Raw genomic sequence first — 19,866 nt, 5'->3', positions numbered from 1 at the left:
GAGGAAAATGTGTGAAGCGTCTTGCTCTAATGTCAGTCACAGGTCCAAGACAAGTCTTCACACCCTCTACCATCTCATCTCCTCTCTTTTTAACTGTACTTTTATCTCATCTCATCCCCTCTCTTCAGTCTCCTCTAAAATCACTGTATGCTGATGGCATAGTCCCAACTAGCAAAACTAAAAGAAAGGGAAATATAGTTATACAGCTATGATTTTAAAATAATTATAATGTAAAGTTATAGTAAAAACACTAAAGTATCTAATACTGTAGTTGTCTGTGACATATGTAAGCAGGCATCTTCTTATAAACTCACCTCTAAACTGACCCACCACTCAACCAGTTGTTTCACAACTAGATCCAGGCCCAATCCTGTTTCTCTTTTGATCACTACCCCTTTGAGCGTGACCCTTCCCCTTAGAACAGGGAATTGGGACAATCTTTTCAGAAACCTAGTTACTAGTTAACTTCAGGCCATTGAATGTCTTCAAAAAGGTGGCAGGTGGTGCAGAAATGAATTACTATTGTCCATTCCGATTTCCTCTGTAATAGGGAGCTGATATTAGCTTTTATTAGCTTTTTTATATAATTTTATTTTATTTTTTTCTTCTGTTCCACCTTAACTGCTGCAGACTCTGCCATTTGTTGCACATTTAAGGTGGAATGGGGAAGTTAGTTAGCTAGCTAGCTATTTATTGAAACAAACTGCTAGCGATTTTGCGTGCTATGAAGAAAAATGTCCAAAAAAGTTATTAAGAAATTACACATTAATGTATGGTAATAGAGTGGTTATCATAATTTGTACCAAAGAAAATACTCAAATGTGTAAGTTCTTTGGTCGCTTGTGCTGCTATATTACCAGTGAGGGGTAGGGCTAAGTGGTAGGACCATGGAGTGAAATGAGATTGGGCTCTGGTTTAAAATTCCTATGTTCCTGCATTTGTAACACTTTTGGCCCTGCATTGCAAGAAGAATGTGGGCCACTAGTAAATGCCGGATGTGGCCTATGATCAGGCCACACTTATGTTGCTATTGTGGGTACCGTATTTTTCGGACTATAAGGCGCACTTAAAAACTTTTAATTTTCACAAAAATTGACAGTGCGTCTTATAATACGGTGCGCCTTTTGTATGGATTTTACTCGTCAGGTTGTAAGGAGCAGTAAACACACACTCCGTGCAGCGTTATAGAGAGTTTCAGTGCTATACAGAGTCCAGAGCCGTGCAGCTCCGAGGCTGAGCAGCAATAGCATTAGCTAGATGCTAACCGCTAAGCTAGCTAGCTTATTCACTGAGATCAGTATTATCTAAATTTTACTCGTCAGGTTGTAAGGAGCAGTAAACACACACTCCGTGCAGCGTTATACAGAGTTTCAGTGCTATACAGAGTCCAGAGCCGTGCAGCTCCGAGGCTGGAGCAGCAAATAGCATTAGCTAGCTTATTCACTGTTCAGAGATCAGTATTATCTAAATTTTACCCGTCAGGTGTAAGGAGCAGTAAACACACACTCCGTGCAGAGCAGCAATAGCATTAGCTAGATGCTAACCGCTTAGCTAGCTAGCTTTTTCACTGTTCAGAGATCAGTATTTTCTAAATTTAGCACTTTTAATACTGCTGGAGCAGTATTATTAGAGTTAGATGCTAATCGCTAAGCGTTCACCGTTCAGAGGTGAGTTATCGGCCTGTAAGTCTGTGCTGCTTTGCCTGGCTAGCATTAGCTAGATGCTAAGCGCTAACTCTCTCAGAGGTGAGTTTTATCAGCCTGTAATCTGCTTGTTTACAGTGTTAAAACAAGCTACGGGGGACGAATCGCTAGCTAATATCTCACTGTCTTACCAGAACACGCAGGATTACTCAGTGTAACGCTGTCGTTTAAGTTTGGGTTAACTTTACTAGTTTAGGTGACTAGCTAGCGTGCTAGCGGATAGCTATGCTAACGCTGGTGCAGCAAGCCTTAGTGGACATCTGGAAATCTAAGCTTACTGTAAATAAACTGAAGCACGTTACTCACCCAAATAAACAGTTTTCAGGAGAGGAATCTGTGTAGATTAATATCCAGCACTCGTTTGACTTTGAAAGAGCTAGATTTATATATACTGAGACGCTCCACCGGCAAGCGACCACCCCCGGTGGGGGAAGGGAAACATGGCGCCACCCCTGTTCACTTTGATATAGGCACCCTTTCTAGTGTCACTTAACGCGCCTTATAATGCGATGCGCCCTATGTATGGAAAAATAGCAGAAAATAGGCGTTCTTTGATAGTGCGTCTTATAATACGGTGCGCCTTATAGTCCGAAAAATACGGTATTTAGATAACAACAGAGATCGTGTTAGAGAGGTGAATTCTTTCTACTCTTTGTTTGTCATGTTAGCTTTGTAGCTGCATCATTAAACTAAATAAAAGGAATGTGGGCAGTAAACAAAAAGGTTGTGGATGTTTGAAAAGATCTGTGAAAGATTTTTTTTTGTCAAATTGTTATTTATGAGTAGGATTTTGAAGTAGTTAATGAGTTGTTTTCTGTGTTTCAGTTCTGCCTCAGAAGATCTGGGCTGCAGGAGAGGCGATTTCAGTCGGAAGCACTACGGATCAGTGGAACTGGTAAGTATTAACATGCCTGTTATCCAGTGTAACTGTGTGTTCTCCTATTCACAATGATCTGATCGGTCTTGCTAAGGTTACATAATGCTTTGACGGGTTTTACCAGTGTTGTGTAGTGCCATTTGAGAAGGGAAGTGTTTATATTTGAGTCTTTCTTATTGGCCTCTGGCCTGGTTTGATAGCTCGGAGAGTCAGACAGGAAGAGGCAAAGAACCGCACTGAATGTCACTTCCTTCTTGAAATGCATTAAGGACTTTGTGGGTAGTGAGGAAAGGGTAGCCTTGTGTCAGATAGGGTTGGCGACAAAACCACACTCTCACTATCATGTACAACAGCTGGTGTATATACTCGAGAGTGACGAGATGAGTGTGAGTCAGAATGAATGTGTGCATGAGTTTGAGAAAAAGGCTGGCAGATGGAGAGGGCATAATTGTCATGTTTGTATTAGTGAGAGTGTTTACGGTCACACTCTCTAACAGTATGCGTGAAGCATTTTCTCTAAAGAGAGAACTGGCCCATATTTAAATGACTTGAGTTTTAAGGGTTATTGGACCATTGCATCCACTGCAGCATTTAAGAATCCAAAGCCATTGTTTTTAAAGAATGTGGACACTAGGCCAGGGGAATTTCTCTTGAATTTAGTTAATTCAGTTACAAGAAAGCAGAGAGTGAGGTGCTATTTTTGACTTCTGACTGCATTTTAAATGTTATATATATATAAATATATATATATTGGTTTGGCAGTCTCATGATGAATATGATGAGTATGAGTATTTTGCCTCAATCAGTCACGTGGTGTAAAATGTATGCATAAATGCCAAGTAACTGATTATATGATAGTCTACAAATATATTTTCGTGACAGACACGAATCACCAGTAAGAAGAGATCAGTCGATGTCTTTGAATATATAGAGATCAAAATGCTGGAAACTGAAGGTTTTAAATCTCTGATAAAATCTGATAAAAACCTCACAAAATGTTTGTTGCATTTGGTCAACAATTCTTACTTGTTCTGGCTAGTGCACTTGCATAGATTTCCACATTTCTGAAGTACTGAACCTCCTCTACTGCAGTGCAAGCAGCCAGCTGATGGGCTTTTTGTATTGAAGGGCGGGACATTATCTGTGTACAGAGGCCACCAGGATCAATACTATGACAATTCCCATTCGTATTTTAAACAGTGGCAGTCCCCAGCATTTATCATCTCACATCCTAAATAGTTTTAAAACATTTTAATATGAATTCTGCTTCTCAATTTTCTATACAATTTCATGTTGCTGTTTTTTTTTTCTCTTTGCGTTGTATGCATGCACAGAGAATTGTAGGTATTTGAGGGCTGTAAAGGATACATAAGTTGTGTCCTTCAGATTTCTTCAAACGTCGGCTGCATTTCCTGGCTGTATAAAAGGGGGTTCTACATTCTCAAACAACCCTCTGTGACGTAGCGCTCTTGGTGTACAGGAATGGCAGGGGCAGAGCCAAACTGGACAGTCAGGCTGGACCAAGCTAGTGACGGTGGGGAGGAAGGAGAAAAATTGACCAACAATTCTGCATCTAAAAGCAAAAGAGAGGGTCTTAAAATAAATGTGGAAGATTAGACAGATACTAAAAAATAAATATATGAAAAAAATGTGATCGGGACAACAGTTTGGTCACTGCTTGTTACACACCAACAGCAAAATCAGTTATCATTAAGCATTGAAATTTGTGTCTTCTCCTAGACCACATCCAACAAGCTTTTAACGCTAACAGTTGCTTTTAGAGCTAAATATTTGGTGTACTTAGAATGCAACCCGTAGTGCATCTGCTGTTCTTTCAGAATTTCTGCCCTATTTTGACCTGCGTTTATCTTTTTAATTATGTTTTCATCTGCTGACGGCTTCTTTGTAAACACACACACAGGTGTGTACAGTTATTATTATGACATGAACAGAAGCATTCGGATGGCCTGCAGCATGAGGTGCACTTTCTCTCTTTTAATTACCGCAGTGCTTCTTTTTATTAATGAGAGGATGTGCGTATCTTAGCACCACTCTCTTGTTTTGGTTGGAATTAACTAGCTGGTGTGTGTGTGAGTGTGTGTGAGTGACACATTTTAATTTCCATGGCTCTGTAATGCTAATTCGTTTTGATCTGTGACCAGTTGTGATTCCATGCCAGCAATGCCATAATTGTGCATCTGCATGTGTGTATGTGTGTGTGGGGTGCCGAGGAAAGAGCCTGTAAGCAGCAACACACGCGGTTTTAAGCCAGCATGAGCCGCCTCCTCTTTTCAGGGCATGATCAAGGCCGGTTCATCATTCCAATGTTTTTTATATTGCCACATTTTTATGACTCCTAGATGAAATGCATGTATGCCAATGAGCGTGTGTAGCCATGCAACCATCACAGACCCTCGAACCAGATGGTGTAGCCCCAGCTTTCCCAAGCTAGACCCAGTGTAAAATTCAACATTAAGAAAAACTGCGCAATTCACTTGGCAGGGAATTCCGACATCCCAGAGTGTTCATCTAGCAGACAACAGGACGTCTGCTGTGCTCTGTGAGATCTATTGGATTTGATGCTTGAAAGGGGGAGGGATGAAAAATGCTTTGTCATCACTGCAGCAGCAACATTAAATTCAGTGACAGGACTGTAAAGCACATGCTCAGCAAAAGCTGCCAATAGGCATAACAACTAATTCAAAAAGAGACATGAATTTGAGGTGTTTCAGTACAGATTTTCAGTAAGTTATTGGTAAATATCAGTAAAATGTGATCAGCCTTAACACAATTGTAAAATATACATAATTTCCTACTGCATTGCTAGCATTTTCTACATCATAAAAAACTGCATAAAAAATAAAACAATAATATTTTGGTCTATAAGCTCAGGCTTTTTTTTGGTTGTTTACTGGGAAGAGCACACACAATTTAATAACACAGAAAAATGAACAGGTTGTCTGAAAGTATTGTAACTTTCTGTCTCAATAGTCTCAAATGAGAGGAAAAAACTTTTAGCGAGAAAAAAAAAACATTGATATAGTGTGAAAAGAACATGAATGAAATGTAAGCCATGGCCTTAAACCTCTATGACATTAATTATATTTTGGGGAGTCCCTAGATTTTGACTTTTGGTAATCAGTAACAAGCTGAGAACTTGTGAAGGTGTTTTAGAGCAAGCAAGCCCCCAAAACATGCAATGTTTCCAGGACCAGAGATGAGTAGTAGATACGAGTGTTTCAACTGTTGACTTATCTGCCAATGATATTACATGACTGCAACATTCTGAACAAACCCGACGGGACAGTGGAACAGTACATCTAGCATGGTTAAATATTTGTTTAAAATAAAAGAAACTGTCTCAGTATTACTAAAATCATTTGCAGTAACCTTTCCTGTGATCACAAAAAGCCAGACTGTTGCCCAACTTGTTCTCCTACACTAAAATGGGCAAGCATAGCATTGGGACAATTGCTCATCCATTGTTTCTTTTGAAATGCATGGTATTAAAATAGTTTGTCTCCCCAGCTCATTGCTGGGGGCTTTGTACCCCTCTAGACCACCACTGGCATTATGGATAGTTGATGACATTTTACTCCAAAGAGTCCTAATCTTTTGGCTCTGTCTAGGGGTGGGCGATATGGCCCTAAAATAATATCATGATATTTCATGGTATTATCGTGATAACGATACTCTTGGCGATATGACAAAGAAAAATAAAAAATACACTACTGAAACAAAAAAAGATACAAGACATTTAGCAGATTTGTAGCAGAAGTAATCGATCCAGAATGTCATGATACTAATAATGCACTCCAAATATCTCCATATATCCAGGATTAAAGTAAAATAAATTATACTGGACAGATATAATCTGTCTCTAGTAGATATTTAATAGGAAATGAGAACAGTGTGAATTTTTCTTTTGCTTAAAACAGCAAAAAAAGTAGTACCCTGATATGATAATTAGGGGTGAGTGTTATGGCATGATATTTCAGGGTATAATATTGTTCACGATATTCAAAAATGTTGGCGCTATTATCGCATACGATACGATACGACACACCCCTAGCTCTGTCTATTGACTAATCTATTTGCATCCCAGTGTAATAGATGAGGATATTAAAGACGATACACATTTACTTCATCAGTCTCGAAAAATACACTTCTTCTCCTCATTTTCTTCCTTTTTACATTTTCCTTTCCATTCTTTACTTTCATATGTTAATTCATCTTATCCCATACCTCTCTCTACTGCTCCTTCTTTTCTACCACTCTCACTCTGTCTCACACTACTAAGGCTGAGATGAAAAACGATCTCTCATTAACTATTTACTGCAGGGCTTTCCCATACTGAAACAGCTCGATCCTAAGCCTGTCTGAGGCGTCCGCCCCCACACGATCAGCCTCGGCTAGCTGCAGTCCCACCAGAACAGCCCTCCAGAAGACTCTCAGCCTGGTAGAGCACCCTTAGTCCTGCTCCAGCCAATCAAAACTGGCCCTGGATCTGTCTCTCGTCATTATGACATCATTACTGTTGTCATGGTTATTTGGATTGGACAGATATGCACCATCTTTCACATCTGTTTGTAATATCCGGCTCTGTGGCGTTTTGTTGACTTCATTAGTGCACATAGGCTTGATCAGTCTTTCTTAAAGGAAATGTAAATATGGTGACATCAGGTGAAGTTACTAGCGATGTCCTGTGGCTAGTTGACTCAGCAACTCTTACACTCCCTGTGCAAGATGTATTGCTATCTTACACCCTGCCAATTGTCTATTTTTACACCTTCTGTCTGCATTGTTTAGATAGTGAATATACACGATTATGTCTACACCGATAAGTATGATGGTCTGAAAGTAAGGTATGTTCAGGTACATTTCTAGCATATTACTATCTTGGCAGCATAAAACTTAGGTGCGCCACTCACTGATTTGAACCCTGACAACAGTCAAACACCAGATGTTCATTGCTATCTTGGCAACGCAGGTGCACCGCATGTGCTCAATGCACATACACCCCCGCACATACATACACACATTGACACAAAGCAGTGTGCATATCCAACTTAAAAAAATTAAGAATAAAATAATATTGCTGTTCCTGTAAATGACCTGCTTACGCACCTTCACAGCATGCACATGCAGGTCTATGGCCTTAAAATACCGATCCGTTAAAGTCAGAACCCACCTTGCTCTTAATGGTATAGCAGGTGAAATGCTAATTGGTTTAAGCCCAAAAACACACCCATGATTAACTAAGAAAATTAGTACATGCCTTTTCTGCATTTTGAGCCTTGCAAGGCATACTTTTCCTATCGTTACGATAGCAAAGACTCTCCAACACGCTCTAAATCAAGCTTTGTGGTGCAGGTGTTTGATGGCTCGCCTATAGATCACTTTAATAGACCCCCAGGGTTACAGATTGATGACCCAAACAGCATTTTAACAAGCTTTGCACATTTTTATAATTAAATAAAATTCAGATACTGAACCTATAGTCAGTCTGTTTTAATTTTATTAATAAGAAAATGTATTTTGTTGCGGGGATGATCTGTATTTTGAAATCAATTGTCTGAACTACAGATCTGAATTCAGTTGTTCTGTTAGATATGCAGTTCAGAATAAAGAAAGACATATTTTGCTTTCTATTTATTAAAACATAAAGATGTCTGTAATAACTGGAATCTTTGTATTGGTCTCTATAGTTTACAATCTGTTACTGCTTTTCTTAGATTTCTGTCTGTGTCTCTTTATTTTTTTATTGGTCTAAATCTATTAAAGCTCACCTTCCGCGAAAATCCGATTTTTCTTGTTTTTTGTGGAATACAGTAGGTCTCTCCGAGTTGAATGTGTACACCTGCACATTAAACTGTTTTGCAGCCCCCATTGTCTGCAGGAGCTAAGCAAAGAAATCCCCCCTCCCCCCCTCCGAAAAACGGGTGAATTTTGAATTATCTTTCTGCCTACGTAGGCAGAAACTCACAGACCAGCCCACCTTGGCTCGAGAAACTCCCAGAGGCGGAGCTGAAGCGACGCAACATCACCGCTCATCGGTTAGGAGGTGGGAGGCAGTGAGCGGCAGAGCGGCGGAGGGGCGTCGCAGTGCTCCTAGCCAATCAGAGGAGAGATATTTGCATGCTGTTTGCATGTATGAATATTCATGAGCAAAGCTGGAATCCGGTCATTTTGGACACACCCCTAAAACAGTCCATTAAAAAAGAGCTATACAGAGACACCTGAGCACTTTTTTTTTACAAAAACGGCTCACATGTCATTCATTCATACTAGAGACCACAACTAGACATTTTAAAATGAAAGAAAAAATGACGGAAGGTGAGCTTTAAAAATATCAGCAGTAAGCAGCAGAACTGTGATGCTAAACCATGAGAGGTTTGTGCTGGTGTGTTGTTGTTGAATTAATCTACATGGTTTGGCCCTATGGTGTCCTGGCAGTTCCTGTTAACACTGTTAGTTGGTTACATGCATACTGTTATTTATATGAAATGCAGTGCTAAGACATTTCATGCACCAGAGTATTGAGTTCATGCCATACGTAACACATTAGTGGATGAGGGATGTGGGGGGGACCATAATGTTTCTCTAAAAGTCTCATACAACTGCTTATTTGATTTTTCTCTTTGCCTTTATTATTCATCATGTTCAGAAGTCCTCAGTACTCTAATGTTCTGTGGAAACCCCACACACATATGCTAAGCAGAGGCAGAGTTGGCAGCAGGTCCATCCTGGTGTAAAAATAACCAATTTGGCAAGACGCATTTTATTATATCATGCCATGCCTCTGGCATGACTCAAGCGTATTAGGGCCAGCAACGTGGGTGTGTCTTTTTCTCAACGCTCTAACCCACAATACAGTACGTTAGAACACAAGACGGCTTGCTGTAGTGGGTGTGCTGTGAACTTTATTCTGTTTACACCTCAGGTTAACCTAGTCTTCCACTATTTAAAACAGTTAATGATCCTTTTTAGACTCATAATTAAAAAAATATATTGCATCCAGAAGGAAGTGTTGGATTGCAGTGCTATTTAGAAAGAGGTCAAAGGTTAACAGTAACAAAAATTATTAAATATTCAGACTGATATGGGTAAGAAGTACTGTGTAACAGATGTGCCATGCTTATTGGCTTGGAGTTGTAGAGGTTCCTAATGGTGCCCTGTATTAATCCATCCAATGAGTCTTGAATATTTCTGCAGATCATGCGGTAGGGGTGGAGTGATAAATAGAGAGTAGCATGTCAAATAGAATCACAAATGTTCTATCAGGGATAGGTCTGGCAGTGTGACTGGCAATGGTGTAGCATCTGTGTCTTCAAGGCAAGCTATTGAGATGGCGTGGTGTGGACAAACATTGTCCTGTTGAAATAGCACATTTAATGTCAGACTGCTGTTATTCTGCTGTTATACTATTTTTGATGGGCAGTTTTCTTGAAGGGCATTGTAAGTGAGGGGCGTATAACATGTAACATTAAAATTGAAATAAAAATGTTGCTCCATGCCTCATAGCAGTACACAACCCCTGGAGACATGCGTTGCCATGGTGATAGGACTACTGTGCAACCATGCTTGTGTGCAGGGAAAAATGATGAGTTCAACTGCACTTCCTCTATGACCACTGTTATTGTATGTGCTCATAATGTAAATGTAGCATTAATGTCATGCCAAATGTGGTATTTTGTGAAATGTTTAAAAAAACATAATTACCTTTTAATCAAATAAAAAATGAGACCCTTGCGAAGAGGTAGCCTCGGTCTAGTCCCAAAATATCAAAAATAAAATAAAATCAGCTGTACTTAGCAAGTTTGAGCAAAATGGCTTTCCTAACAAGGTGTTAACCTGGTCTATTTTCCAGATAATTACAACAGCTATCAACAAATAGCACCTCTGCTGTTGCTTCATGTAAAATTGCACAAAACTTATGTACCAGACCAAAACACAGAACCTTCTTTCTGTTTCTATTTACTTTCTTGGTACCTCATATAGTTTGTTGTGACACATTTTGTGTGAAAACAAACCAAATTGGCTTTTACTTATATTTTTAGAAGAAATATAATTATAATTATTAGAAGAATTGATAATGGTACCATTAACATTAACAATGAAATAACTTTGTAAATAAAGAATTTGTGCAAAGTACAGTCTGTTCCATTTGTTTTTGTGTAGTCCCCCCTGAGTAGCTTCAGCTACAGGGAGAGAGATGACAGGAAAAAGGAGGGGTGACTGACTACAGGTACCATACAAACAAGGCTACAGTTACCATAGCAGAACTGCTAAACCACTACAATTCCCACAATGCCATGGAAATCTAGTGGCTTTTCAATTTTACAGGTAACACACATTTACCCTTGGAGTGCATACTGTGTAATCAGCTGCGACCGTTATACCAAGATGGTTTGGTACGAATACTTGTACATGCTAATTCTACACCACATCAGGTGCACAGGCCCATATTGAACACTCCACCAACTAACCAACACTCCTCCACTGAAGTAAAATCACTTTCATTATACAGCAATGTCTGGTCTTTAAAATTATTTGCTCACATATTTTATTTTAAAAAGCAGTATTTCTGTTTATATGGAACACATAAAACTCATTCATTTTATAGAATGGATGGTGGATGCATGTGTTGTAGCGTCAAGTTGGATGGATGCTTTTGAGCAACACAGAGTGCAGCTGTGTACGTAGGACTATTTGTTTTAGTAAATAGGATTACGCTAAAAGAGACCTCCTTCTCTCAGTCCTGTATGCCAGCCTCTCTCTCCCTCTCTGTAGGTAAAATGTTATTGATTTTGCTGTAATGTGCCTTGGACATTTCTTTATGTGTGTGTATGTGAGAGCGAAAGGGAGGGAGGGACTTAAAACAATGGAGAATCAAAGAGATGGAACCTTTCTCATTAGATAACGACCCATAGAAAAGAGCGTATGTCTAGTCTCAGCTTATGACTTCTGCCCTTCTGACCTTTTACACAATGCTGCGCATCTCAGAAAAGGGCATTTAAAGCGGCCCCTCTGATATTTATCACTGCCTTCTGTTTGTGTGTATGTGTGTGTATGTTTGTGTGTGTGTGACGTATGCATAGCCTAATTTTTGCATGGCTGGTAATGCAGTAAGTACACATTTAGTCATTTTTATTGTGTTTTTGCAGTTGTTAAAGATGCATCAAGTAATATTTTCTTCTTACATTCATGAACCATATGTAGTAGGGGTCTAATGGTATACAGAATCATGTCAGTTTGCACCCTGGTATGTAACTTATCTTTGGAGAGAGAGAGGTTAGTAAGTTGTTAGTAAAGCTTTGCACGTGTGTGATAGTACTGTGGCTGAGTGCCTTACATAGCTGTTGGTTGAAATAGTTTAACCTATACATACTATAATCACTAGTTTGCTGAAACTAGAGAGCACATTCATTTTAAACCTGATAGATGCATTTTAAAAAGCCTAGGGGTAATTTTAAAGGGTGTTTGTGCATACTTTTTTGTAAATTAGCTGCTCATGATTCTTCCCAGTGTGTGCCTCATTCCTAAAGGAAATAGCAAGTGACACACTGATTGGTTGATTTCATATTACACCCAAAACACAGCCTAAATTACTTAAGAGAATAAGTAGGATGCATAAGTTGACCGTTCACCTATAGATCACTAAAATAGGGCTCTAAGTCGACTAAAGGTTCTGAAAATCTGTTTTGATTAGTTTGTGATTGATTGCACGGCCCTATATTACACGTCCATATTACATTTTTTTTAGTAGGTGTGAAACATGTATCACAGACATGCTCTTTTGAAATTGCGCCTTATCTGAACTCTTTACTGTTGTACAGCTGAACACATACTTTCATTAAATGACACTTGCTAATGTGTATATTGAATCATAAAACTGCCTAACTTTTGGTGATGCTAGGCTATTGTGCACATTATACTATTTCCATAGAACTGCATCCCTAATATAAAAATGAAAAAAGTATGATAGCTGCTAATAACTTAAATAAAACATTGCTAATCACTTTCTGCAGGCCCCTTTATGCCTGGAAAGTAAAAATTAGGTGAATTAACATCTTTTTTTTTTTGCATAGGGTGGATATTTTATGTTCACAGTGCACATAGAACAATAAATTAGGATGTATAAACTGTGCTTTGTGTACTACGCTGACTTTACTGATGTGTAAACAATGTGCAAGGATTATAAAAGTTTAGTTCCCCTGAGTGAACATGTGGGCTCATTTGGAGCGCAGTTTGGATTGGTAAGCTAATATTGTTTTTTAAATTAGTTACCATTAGTATAGTAGCTTAACTTGCACCTTCGTCACCTTTGCCAGCCTTCACGCACACATTTGCACAGGTACATGTTCACATTTGTATTTTTATATGTATTTTGTACTTTTTGTGACATTTCAAATCCTTGCACAATTGTACCACCTGTACTGCACCGTAGTAAGACTTAGCCTACATGTTGTTTGTTGTGCTGTACATCTAAATCAGTAAAATGACAGTAAATTTGAATTGAAGTGTATCATCAGTGACACAACACGTTAATTATTGATAAGTAATTTAATGCCAACATGGTGCTCACTCAGGGTCCTGTGGAAAGGGTTTATGTTTTGTTCAAATTCCATTTGAAATCAGTGTGTGTAGCTGGTCTTGACATCAGGCTGGATTGTCAACAAATCCACTCTGTACTTCATGTCTGAAAACAGAGAAGTCACCAATTCCAACTATCTAAATGTTTCTGTTTGTCTTTCTCTGGGGCTCGTTGCAAGTTTCTTTGTATTCTCCATCTGTCTCTCTCTGCATCCTTTCACTGTCTCTCGCTCTCTCCGCTGTGTGTGGAGCGTGATAATGCATTCGGAAGCGCTCTGATGAGATCAATTAAATATCCGCTGACGCAATAGCATTGATTTATCCTCTCCTTCTGTCTTTCTGTTTCTATTCTCTCTTTTGTGTTTTGTGGGTGTACTTTGTGAGTGAATATAAATCTGGCGATTTTCTTTGCCTGTTAGAAACACTTCAAACAGAACTTGTTTTAAAAGGAGATATTTGCCTTAATTAACAGCATTTTCAGAAAGCCTTTAAGCTCCCTCTTTCCGTTTGCATGCTTGTTAACTCAACTTTTGAAATTCATGATACATTCAATTTAAGGCAGTAATCATAACCCAATTTATATTGAATACTCAGTAAAAAATTATTAGGAATGTCCCAATCCATTTTTTTTTCAGTCTGATCTTGGGACCTGTTATTTGGTAATTGCTAAATATTGGCTAATACCAGTCTGATCTATTTGTTTTTGTAAATAATATACCCACTTAGGTAAGATAACCTTCCAATTAATACTGATTTAAATACCCAGATTAAAACGTTTTTCTGAAGAGAAGCCAGGTGAACCGGTGATTTTGTGCCCCTGTGTCGCCGATCAGTCATGTAGTGTGAAAATCTCAACAACTGAAGACTCGTGATTACAGCACAACCAGTCATGCATTGTGAACAGCACAATGACTGACGACTCAAAAAGTCGTGTAGTGTGAACCTGGCATTAGGAGGGCACCAGGACCAGGATTGAAGAACCCTTCTCCAGCTCACACCTGACATTAGGTACTGACAATGCTTCTCTACAAAGACAAGCTGTGTGTGCATTTGTACATCGTTGTCAGCAATAATTACAACTAGCATTTATTGAAAGGGTGTCCACAAACCTTAGAAAAAAAGTGTTCAAGACATTGCTTGACAATAGCAATACACACTGTAAAGGAGTTCTGGGTTGTATTTTTCTTAACAGCACATTTCACAATTTCTGAAGGACTATTAATTTTTTAGCCTTTTTGTTTACTTGCAATTAATTATCAAAGCTCTTAGCAGATTGCACATTTACTGTTATAATCAATAGTGACTGTCCTAGTCAGACTGGGGGCAAGCTCATTAGAATCTTTGCTAAACATGTCAACTCTTGATCTCTAGTCTTCTGAACTTTCTACAACAATGCCCCCTCCCCTTTTCTTAATATCTCACTCTTTCACTTTCTCTTTCACACATCATATTTAGAATTAAGGATCTCACTTCAGTCCTCCTTTAGCTGTAACTCTGACAGCACATGTTGCTTTTAACAAAGGAGACCTTGTCTTTTCAGTTTGATATACGCCTTCAAACGGCTGTCAATTCACCCAAGCCATTAAGCCACACATTTAGCATACTGGCACCTGACAGCTTATAAAATATAATCAGCTTTAAACTTCAAAATTACAGCCAGAACTGCTGGCAACAGGACTGCGGTCTGTCGTGAAATGTCACTGACTGTGTCTGTCTTCAGTTTCTGTATGCCTGTGCCCAAATTCCTGAACTTCTTTGTGCCCTATCTCACACTTTGCAAGGCACAATGTGATGATCATTGCTACCTTGCACTCCACCAACATTCTTTTTTTATGCCGTACGGCTGTGCCGTTAAAATAGCAACAGCGTTTGTGAATACATTTACACTTTTACAATTTTAAAAGTAACTAACGATGGCCGCGGTGGTCTGGAAGTGAGGTGTGTAACTGAACTGAACTGTAAAAAGAGAATAAATGTACTCTTTTTACATTGACTTCCAAATGAAAGTTAAGAAGGTTTTTATCTCTCCTCTAAGTTGCTATTTTGAAGAAACATGTTATTTTTTGGACAGAGACTCAGCAATTGGTGCTCTGCATGTGTGTGGTCACTATGGTACCTAGCATAACAACTTGTAGGAGCTGCATGGCATGTCCACTGTGTGATGGCCTATATAATTTTACAAATTGTAAAATTACATGTATGATGGCACATAGACTGTGTGTGTTTGTGTCTGTGTATGTGTGTGTGTATGTCTTTGAATGTATGGCTTTCCGGGTGAGGTTTCACAGATTTAGACACCCAGTGACTTCCTGCTTTCCTTTTGGCATTTCTAGACCAGGGCAGACCATCTGCCACACACACACACTTACATACACACACACGCATAAATGAGACAGAGACAGACAGAGGGAAAGAGAGAGAGACCAACAGGTGGAATGTAAGAAAGAGTGGGGAAAGAGACAGGGGGAGCAAGAGGAGAGGGGAAGGGTGAGGCTCTGTGTTCTGTTGCCTAGCAACCAACATTGTTCCGTCTGGAGGATGTCACAATTTTCTAGCGAAAAGAAATTACATTGTGTCAGAGGTACAGGTGACTGAACCACACACACACACACACATATACACACAAATATAGACTTTCCTAGCTTTTGAAATACACACTCCTTCTTTTGCTCCACCCATTTCCACACATACATATATATACAAACACACACACATGCTCTCACACATCGTTCTGTAATTAGTCTCAGATTGTGTGTGCAGCTGGTTCTTCTTTGTCACTGAGGGGCTTTTGTGTAAACAGAACGAGTGTGTGCGTGTGGCTGTCTGTTACTTGGTGTTGACAGCTGATTGGGCCAGAGTGGCCTTTGCTGTCTATCTTTCTCACTTTCTCCTCTGCCTCCCCTCTTATTCTCTTCCATAATCACGTCTTATTTCTCACCTCCAACACAGACCCATCCAGCTCCAGCTGAGTCACTTTCAGAGGGAAACAAAATGCAAAAATAGAAGAGAGAGACTCAAAGGGTAGAACTGTAGAAATTAGGGAGGGGAGAGAAAGGTGAGAGGAGAGATTTTGTTCATTTAGAGTCTACCTCTCTTCATCATCTTTCACTCTGGAGTGAAACACAAACAACACTTGATTCATATATTTATTTAATGCAGCAATATGCAGGAAGGTTTTTTTTCTTCTGTGCATTCTTATAGATGGGATGTGTTATCTGTTCTTTGAACCCCTACTAAAGAACATACTATACACATACATTTTTGGACAAGCTGATAGATACAGAATCCTCACTGAAAGTAAACGTAGCATGTGGATTGGAGGTAGAATAATATTGTAGGACTTTACACAAATATGCTTTGAGATATTCAGCTTATTTTATAAAGCAGACAAAATGAATTAAATAGACTGAACTACAGTTCCTACTGCCTGTGGATTGCATTGTCTTTTTAGAAATGTTTTTGGAAACTTTTTGGAATCAGACACATTAAATACACTGTTGTAGAGTTTGTAAATTCAAATACAAACCGTACTGTTGAGGTGAGAGTAGACAATTGACAATGGATGCTTATCTAGTGTTAAAAACTCCAGCATTTCAGATAGGTTTCCTTTAGCTGTCATTTTGTTGCTGCTGTACTTTTAGTTAAACGTGGTCGGTAACGTTACCTTTTGGCTGTTTTGTGTGGTTAGTTAGTGCTGTGTGTTAGCCATCACTGATGTATAGGCAATCTATAGGCAATCAACACTTTGGACCTGTTCTAATTACTCCCTCTCCCCTATGTAGTGCACATTGTAGGTTTTGAAACAGCAGCACCTCCACCTAAACAATGCATGATCTGCCTTACTTTATTTTTTTACCACAATAGCACATAATAAAAAATCACATCCAAAGGTTCTCAGATACTTCTAATAAGGAGAGTGCTTGCTTAGCCTTATTTTATCTTTTTTTTTTTATAGGAGTCTTTTCAAATACGTATGTTTTCATGGATAACATGTTTTTCTATTTGTTTATGGCTGTGTTTATTGTTTGACTACTTCATTAAATGTAAAAAAAATGGTAGATTAATTGCTCATATAATTAGAAGTGAAAGTCATGATATTTACTTAAAATAGTGAGTTAAATAATCATTTATTAATAAAGAAGCCTTATGTATTCATCACCAGTCTTCCAAAGCAGGCAGTGGATTTAAGAAGCTTAGCCACTTAGCATTAATTTAAATAGCATTATGCTAACCAATCAGCTTTCAATTATTATTAATGTTACAACTATATGGCTTTTAGAAGTCACAGTAAGTCTACTCTAATAAAGCAAGATGAATATACTAATAAGGATTGCAGAAGGCACTGGAATATAATGGAAAATGATTACCAGTGTATAGTGGTGTAGTAACAAACAGTTCTAATGTATGGATACATACATAATTGCATATACATACATAATTTGCTTTATAAAGACCTCTAAGTTATCAATAACCACCTAAGCAGTTCTGCTACAGCAATACTGGCTAAATACCAGCAGGGCTGTGATTGAGGTTTTCCAGACCCTGGTCCGTTTTCCCCAGGAGTGCAGTACAGTTGACTGAGCGTAAACACTCTTTTCAAGCCCATGGGTAATTCACAGTACAGACCACTGCTCTTCCTGAGAACTGTAGGTCTGGAGTTTGCTTTCAGTCTGTGTGAAAGCTATGCAGTCTGTTGTTGTGTATCAAGTAAAGTGATATATAATTTTATCTTCTCACTCCTTATTTAAAGTTACGATTATGAAAAATACATCTTGTGCCAATCTCCGTTTCTAAATAGTAAGAACAGCTCAGTATCAGACACAACAAACTGCTGTTTATTACTGTTTATGAGTCATTATGTAGCATACCAACAGCATAACAACAATAAAGAAATGAGCCTAATGACAATAACCATGTCTAAGAGCCAGGTGCGCTCTGACTTTGGCGGGTTGATATGTTAACAGCACACCACTTTTGCGCGTCTCAGCAGAAGTTACTGACCTTCGCATTCATGCTGTGAAAGTGGACTAACAGCTCATTTAAGGGAACAGCAATGTTATTTTATTCTTTATTCTGTCTATTGTTGAGTCGGGTTTGCGTGCTGCAGTGTGTCTGTGTGTGTACGCACGCTGGTTAATTTCAGTCAGTGGCGCACCTGTGTTTTCCACTGCCAAAAGAGCAAATAGCCAGAAATTTAACTGAACACACCTCACTTCCAGACCACCACACCCATCAGTGTAGATTTATTTCTAAACATTTTTTTAATTCTGTGGGCACAGGCGTAAAAATAGACTGACTATTGATGGGGTGTTTGATAGGAATTAACATTTCAATGCGCCTTACGCAGGGTGTAAAATAGGGAGGGCCCTAGATCCTAAAAGACAGTATCTGTGTCAGTAACAAAATGTTCATATCTACCGAGCCTCTAATACTTAATGATCTCACTTGGACAGCATGATGTCACTGTGGCTGATTTGTCTGTCTTGTGTTGATAATGTATTGCTGTCTCCTTGCAGCTGATCTCCAGCGATGCAGATGGAGCCATACAGAGAGCCGGGAGGTTCAGGGTGGAGAATGGCTCGTTAGATGAGGTGAGAAGCACACACACACACACACACACAAACACCAAGAAGTGTTGGTACAAAAGATATTTTTCTCTCTTTGTTCTATACACCTGTAAATTCACAGGAATCTCTTTACAGAGATTATCTTTATGATTGAGAAAAGAAGACATGGATAGTGATATAAGAACAGTGATCTTTAGAGGATATTTATTACAGTATTATTCTTTTAGCAGCCGTCTGTGGGCATTTACAAGACATGGATCAGCACAAGCAACAATCAAAGCCAAGTGATTCAATGTTATTCAATCAGTGGAGTGTTCAGCTGCAAATGCAACACTCGTCTTTTCCCCCCACTCCCTCTATTTCCTTCTCAATCACCTGACTGTAGCTATGACAACCCAGGCTGTTTTGCCCTCCCAAAAGGAGAGAGGGTTGAATTGGGCGTAAGTGGCTGAGAGCAAGTTTTCTGGTCTGAGAGAGGTGACCCTGCCTGCAGCTGTGCATTGAGGCTTAATAGCACTTTAATGGCAATTTGCATTCACAGAACAACTCAGTGGGATTGATTACAGGCTGAATGAGGAGTGATCCATGATCAGGTCGAGAGTTTGGAAGGCTTGCCTGTGTCTGCATGTGTGTGCCGGTGTTGTGAGGTGGCATAGCTTTGCACAATTAGGCTGCAGACACCGACCAGGGATGTCATCAAGAAGGATTTATTGCACCTGATGTGTGACATTGTGTGTAAATGTGTGTATTTACCCTTTAGCATTTCAGTGACGATCAGAAAGCATCAACAACAGCGGTGAAGTAATGCAGTTTGACACAACATATAATACTTCTGAAGATGCTGGGCATATCACATTCTTCTGGGATCAAAAAATAGAGGCCATGTAAACATATAACTAAATATGATAATATTAGAATTTCTTTTTTTTTTTTTTTTTTTTGACAATTAGACAGCTTGCAAAAAAAATTGCAACAGTGAATGTGTACAGGTTTGTTACATTTTTATTCGGGATATCCTGATCACAAAGCATACCATTTTAGCACAAAATAAAGAAGCTCTTAATATCCATATAAATGATTTCTATTTAAATATGCATCTTTTCTTAGGGTGCTTTCACACCTG

The 19,866-nt window shown here is 38.9% G+C and overlaps 1 protein-coding gene across 6 annotated transcripts in view; it reads left to right on the top strand.

The window, feature by feature from the left end:
• garnl3 (GTPase activating Rap/RanGAP domain like 3) overlaps nt 1-19,866 on the top strand; it is a 103,521-nt gene that overhangs the window by 41,325 nt on the left and 42,330 nt on the right. For all 6 annotated transcript variants that reach the window (XM_007258103.4, XM_007258102.4, XM_007258106.4 and 3 more), the window contains exons 2-3: nt 2,529-2,598; nt 18,693-18,767. In XM_007258103.4, the coding sequence (XP_007258165.3) occupies nt 2,529-2,598; nt 18,693-18,767 (145 nt within the window). The remainder of the gene's footprint in view (nt 1-2,528; nt 2,599-18,692; nt 18,768-19,866) is intronic.

This window comes from Astyanax mexicanus, chromosome 1 (assembly GCF_023375975.1).
Source record: "Astyanax mexicanus isolate ESR-SI-001 chromosome 1, AstMex3_surface, whole genome shotgun sequence".
In the NCBI taxonomy this organism is placed as follows: Eukaryota; Metazoa; Chordata; class Actinopteri; order Characiformes; family Acestrorhamphidae; genus Astyanax; species Astyanax mexicanus.
The sequence above is the reverse complement of the archived record's forward strand: the minus strand, read 5'-3'. Positions and strand labels throughout refer to the sequence as shown.